This window comes from Sphaeramia orbicularis, chromosome 12 (assembly GCF_902148855.1).
Source record: "Sphaeramia orbicularis chromosome 12, fSphaOr1.1, whole genome shotgun sequence".
NCBI classification, from domain to species: Eukaryota; Metazoa; Chordata; class Actinopteri; order Kurtiformes; family Apogonidae; genus Sphaeramia; species Sphaeramia orbicularis.
In genome coordinates, this window is record NC_043968.1 from 22880244 (window position 1) to 22886486 (window position 6243).

The 6243-nt window shown below is 40.5% G+C and overlaps 1 protein-coding gene across 1 annotated transcript in view; it reads left to right on the plus strand.

The window, feature by feature from the left end:
* Positions 1-2535, plus strand: part of sbf1 (SET binding factor 1) — a 29223-nt gene extending 26688 nt beyond the window's left edge. The window contains exon 35 of the mRNA XM_030149036.1: positions 51-2535. Within this exon, the coding sequence (XP_030004896.1) occupies positions 51-149 (99 nt within the window). The 3' untranslated portion in view covers positions 150-2535. The remainder of the gene's footprint in view (positions 1-50) is intronic.
* The last annotated feature ends 3708 nt before the right edge of the window (positions 2536-6243 follow it).

Genomic DNA, 6243 nt, shown 5'->3' on the forward strand with positions numbered 1-6243 from the left:
TAGCAGTGTGGACGTGTGCACACGTTAATTTGCTTCCTGTGTTGTTTCAGCTCAAGACGACCAAACGAGTGTATAACTTCTGTGCCCAGGACAGTCTGAACGCACAGCTGTGGATGGACAGTGTTCAGAGCTGCCTGTCAGACGCCTAGAGAGTGGGCGGGACTCTGAGAGGAGCGAAGCCGAGGCGCCTGACGGGGGGCCAACAGCGATGGGAAGGGGCCTTTCACCACTTAAGCTCTGTTCCGTACCGTAGTGTTGAACTAATAACCCTGTGTCACAACGTTTCAGTGTTTTTGTAATAAGAAAAAAAGGAAAAAAACTAGAAAAAAAAAACCAAGTCCCTGAAGAACCACTCGCTGTTGTCTGACCACGCCTCCCACCTCCCTGACAGCGTGACCACTATGTGTGCTGGATGTCCGTGTGCACAAATTAAAGCTTAACCGAGCACGTTGAGTCGTCCTGCAGCCTGGACCAGCATGAAGACCTTTCCAAACCCTCCGACTTGGAAAATCCGCCCCGCCTTCCGCCCTACTAACCCCCCAACCCCCACACGCCGCCGTCGCTGCCCCTTTAAAACGCTCGGATGACGGAGGAGCTGCAGGACGAAATAAACACTCAACAAGTGTCAGACTGAAACAGAAAGGATGGGACCGGTGGGTGACGGACCAAAACGTCCAGTCCTCAGAGCCCTACTCGCCTCTCACTGCCTGATGTAGCCCTTTGCAGTATACTTAACACAAGTGTGTATTTGTGGGGGGGGGGGGGGGGTGTCTTTTCAACATTCATGAAGGATTTGCTTTTGTTTTCCAAAAATTTGTACCAGAAAGAGACCGTCTGCTGTCCTCAGTGAGCAGCAGCAGATGATGATGATGATGATGATACTGTGAAAGCCACGAATCAGTCGTTGAGATCAAACCAGGAGAGTCGGTCGGGTGTGGAGCGTTTTTGTGTTTACAAAGTGGACAAAGCTGAGCTCCGCACCGGCGTTTTATTCCACACAACCACTATTAACATTAAGATTTTAAGGGAAAGAACAGGAGGGACTTGTGTATCGTAGCGATGTCTTAAAAACTATTCACAGACGGAGACGCGGAAGGGTAGAGAGGAGTTCAAAACACAGGGGGATTGTGGGACACTTCGAGGAGACTACAGTGTTTTTAGAGATGGACGTTCGATTAAAAACTGGATGTGTGGTGATGCAGGGGCAGACGTGAGCGCTGGTCAGACTAACTCCATCACATGACCTTGTTTTTCTCAGTTGAATGTGATGCTGCAGCCGGTGTTCTGTCGTCACCAGTGTTTAACACCTGTACATAAACAAGCCCACACCTGCTAGAAGTGTAGAGAATGTTTAGCTGGAAGCTTTCAAACATCATTTTTGTTTTGTTTTTCTTGTTTGTTTTTTTAACTGTTTGTCAGACAGACTGCCACCCACACAAACCACTCTGACCTACACCTGTTAACACAAACCCCTGCGATGTAAAATACGGTTCTACTGCTGTCTGTTGAACATGAAATTGAAATTGTAGATTTTTTTTTTTGTGTCTAATAACTCCTTTGTATATACTACTCCAGATTTGTATGTAACGTTTATGGTAGTAATTTATTTAACTGTCTCCTCAGTAAGAAAGTTCCTTAAGCACCACTTTATTTTGAAATTAGGAATTCAATGTGCCATTTGTTTATTTTCTGTATTAATGTGACTAATGCTTTTTTTAAACTGTACAAGTAAACCCTCAATGTCCTTTTTTTTTTTTTTGTAAAACACGGTTGTCCTTACTCCGTACCAGCCGTAATGGAAGTGTTAGTGGAAGAAGCGTCCTCGGGGCTGCTTTTGACTTTTTACAGGTGGGTTGTTTTACTGCGTTGCTCACCCACAGTGCCGGGATGTTCTGGATGTCGATAACAGTCTGAATAAATTGCGTTGGTGTTGGTTCCTGCACCTGCTTTTGAATCTAAATAATAAGATGAGACACCTTTGTGAGTAGTAAAACCTGGGCTTATAAATAATTTAAGAATACAATATTGGCACGTGTTACATGACTTATTCATCAGAAATCTAAGTACAGAAGAAACATGGTTTGTTTACTGTGTTGTGTGCAGTGGGGGAAACGGTTACTGTTACTATGGAGGCTGTGGAAATGTCAGAAGAGTACAATGGAGAATCACAGGTTTACAGTAGAACAGTTAGTGCATCAGAGTTCAACGTCTCAGACTGGTTTAATCACAGAATAAGCTGCTGTGTTACTGAAGACCTTAATGTGACCCAGACTGTGGATCAGCAGCAGAACCCACTTAAGCCACCAGACCGGATCGTGGTCGACATCCACACACACCCAGCTCTTTTCACTCTAGTTTACTCATCTCTACAACAGACAACAGCTACATTAACCACAACAATATGACATAATCCTTTTATTTATTTGGTTCTTTTTTTTTTTTTTTTTTTAGAAATGACTTTCTGAGCCGGGTTATGTTGTCAATCATGTCAATATAGTTTTTAGAATCCAAATAAAAACTGTGGGTTTAAATGTTCATCTTTGCTGTTTGAGTTTCTCTCTGTTTGTTTTTTCAGCACTTTAAACTTACTATTTTCTGCTAATATGTATCACATGGTTCCTGTGGGGTCTTAAGTGAATTTACAAATCTGCATGTAATACCTTAAAGTCTGTAAAAGGTAGTAAATTAGATATGGTAGGTCTTAAGGTCTGTTCCCACAGACTTGTTTGCTGTGTTGTGTTTAAATGTGCCTGGGAAATGTCCAAGCTGCAAAGAAAGTAACAGTTACAGTTCCACCTGTTCCAACCTGACAATTTATATTGAAATTAGGAACCAATTACTGCTAACTTTGCAGAAATGATCACAGAACATTCAGCCCAACGCACACGCAGTAGAAAGTTGACTTTGGGAACTTTAAGGGATAGCCTGCAAGTGAAAAGTAAGTATGGGGACATACACATTTAACAAGTGGTACCAGGCACAACAAACCCCGCCCCTCGCACGTATAGAGGGTATGCATGTGACGTCACCACTAGTGGAAGTCACCGCAGTTACATCCACTGAGTGGCAGAAAGAGGGAGAAGAGTAGCAGCTTTTGTTTGAATACTGCGAAAACTTTAGAACAATCTAAAAAATGGGGAAGAGCTGTTGTGCCATTGATTGCACAAATAGGTTTAAAAAGCACTTGGAGCTATCGTTTTAGCGGCGACCTAAAGCCAAAGACAGAAGAAGCAGATGGATCGCTGCAATTCAGAGAAATAACTGGAATCCAGGCAACAAAACCTGGATTTGTGTCAGGTAACGTTAATTTATGCTGTATTCTTGCGTAAAATCATACCTTAAATTACATATCGTTTTGGCTAACGTTACTTCTTAGTAAAGCTCTTAATGTTAGCATCTGTCATTTAGTTCTATGTTTCAGAACTGAAACGTTTTTGTCTTCATTTGTGTGATTCTGAACCTTGTGCTCTACATAATTTGTGAACTAGCTTAAACTGAGGCTAACCTAGTTTTCCAAATAAGGGGGTACTCTAGCACAAAGCTGTTGTAGCTGTGTTGGATCAAGTATTTGATGTTAACCCTACTTAAATCTCCACAGTACCAGTAGATCATCCACTCACTTGGGTCAATACTAAGGGTTCAACTTCAGTAAATCAGTAGTGAACTGTGAGCACTACTGCTGGGCCTTTACCTTGGCAATCACTGCCAAGAAAATACGTCTGCACTGACAGAAAACCTCAAAAACAATCGTTTGTTGAATTGAAAGCACTCACCAGTTGTAATCCTCTAATTAACGATGACGAGGATGTCAACAGTTCTTTATCTTTTGTATGCTTTCAGCCTTTGCATTGTGGATTTTCCCAGCGTTGAAATCAGGTTCATATAAATGTCAGGATACGTGATTTCCGGCCACATATCAATGTTCGTAGACCACTTGTTGTTTGGTAGTTGTATGGATCCATGTCCAGTCCAATTGTCTTTAATTTCATGTTATATTCCACATTTTTCCCGGTCTCGCTGTAGTTACTGCTATACTCCGCCATGTTGAGCCGGTTTGTTTTTGCCACTCAGTCTGACTTAGAGGGGCGTGGCCCAAGGGGGAAGTGACGTATGCGCATTCCCTCTATTGTAGTTTATTTTGGCATCGATCCAGCTGATGTCATCATGTCTATGTGTGTGCTGTGTCAGCAGATCAATTGCCTCTACATATTATATGTGCCAAGTTTGATGTAAATTGGGGAAAAAAATTATGTTCTTATATACATTTGAAATTTCGGCCAAAATAAGTAAATAGGAGAAAAAAATATTTTAGAAAATTTGAACTTTGACCTATGACCCTATGGTATCTATTCTGGGTCACTGTCAATCTATGAACCCAATCTGGTATGAACTGAACCAATAGTTTTGCTGATAAAGTGTTAAACAAACCTCACCAAAACCCCCTGGCCTTCCCTTCAGGGGTTGGCGTTGTTGTGCTGAATTCTGCTCCCTGTCGAAAACTGCATCCAAGTGATGTAGTTTTCAGCAGTATCTGTTTTTATTGTTATGTATTGTGTGTGTTGTGTATCTAAGATTTAACTTTAGAAAGTTTTATATACCTTACAGTTTACACATTCTTTAATATTAACCAGATTAAAAAAAAAACAAAACAACTGCAATATTTTACACTATTATTCATTACTTAATTGCTACACAGCTATGATGGTGTTAAGAGGTTGAATAATTCACAATTAATGTCAAACCCTTCAGTCAGAAAGGAGAAAAAGTTGTGACAGGGTGAGTTTGGTGCGCATTGTCCTCTTCATGGCAGATTTAGGAAGGGGGGGCAGTTTTCGGCGGGGAGGAGAACTCGGCACAACAATTCTAACTTATGTTACAGGCAGAAATGAGAAGGTTCCCACGGTAACAGAACCGTACGACACTGTTACCATGGTAACGCCCTGCTAAGCTAATCAGTAGCTGCTACAAACAAAAGGAAGGAAAACCTGGGGCGTAAGTAGAGGTTTAATAGTGTTGTAGTTTTAACTAAGTTTTACAGAAATGTTTAAGTGTGATATGTGACATAATATGTAGTCCAAACCAGGGGGGTCAAACCTATGGACCGCGGACCAAAACCAGCCCACTGGAGTCCAGTCTGGTCTGAAGGATGGGTTTGAGGAACGCAAAAATTCCACTGAAGACGTTTACAGTCGAGGGGGTCAAATTTGTTCTGGTTCAGGGGCCACATACATGATGTAAAGTCAATCAGACCTGGAAAATAATAGAATAACTCAGAAATGAGGACAAAATGTTAACAAACTTCTGCCTGTTACTAAATGTTTTGTGCTTTTCTAGATCCACTGTGGTCTGTGAGTTGTAATGCACATGTAAATGATGAGGCAGAATTTTATTCAAATTGCACTTATTTCTCTCTGCTTTTTCAGGTCGTGTACATTACTCATAGTTTTTGTGAAAGGAGTTTGCAAATGTGCTTTTTTTTTTTTTTGCACTAAAACAAAGGAACATTTGGAGTTGTCATTTTTTCTAAGTTCTGCTGTTGTTTTCCAGGTCCAGCCCACTTATGGATCATATGTGGCTCTTGAACTAAAGTAAGTTTGACACCCCTGTCCACAAACAAGGTACTATACTTTTTTTTTTTTTTTTTTGCTGTTGAAAATGTGGCTTTTCACCTTCTAAATACTGCTTTGTGTTCTCATCTAGTGGCTAAGAGTTAGTTCACCTCGAACACAGTACAGTTTATCAGAGCCCTTTATTGAAAATAGACAACACTCAAATGGTCATCGATGAGTTAGTGAAGAAACTAGATCAACTGTGACTCATTTGCCATAAAAAGTCATTCAGGCTGGAGGTGAGGTTTAGATTTAGACAGTTTCTAAAACCTTGGCTCTGTCATAGCGATGCAGTGATGGATACATTAGGATTAAACCTTAGGCCCGTTCTAATATTGGTCACATTCACACTGTGAAGCACCAAAAATGTGCTTTTTAAAAGCAAGCTGTAAAAATACATATTTATTATACTTAGAGCTATTTTTTTTCACCTACATCTGATATAATTGACACTAATTTTACTCATTAAGCATTTTAACCTTTTTAAATGCCAGATTTTTGTGTTCTGATGAAAAATAAAAATCTCTTCAATATTCAATGTATATGAATTATTACAGCCTGTTATATGTTAACGATTAGCAACACTGATTTTTATACATCTTTTTTGCGGTATCAAATACTCCCACTCATACTG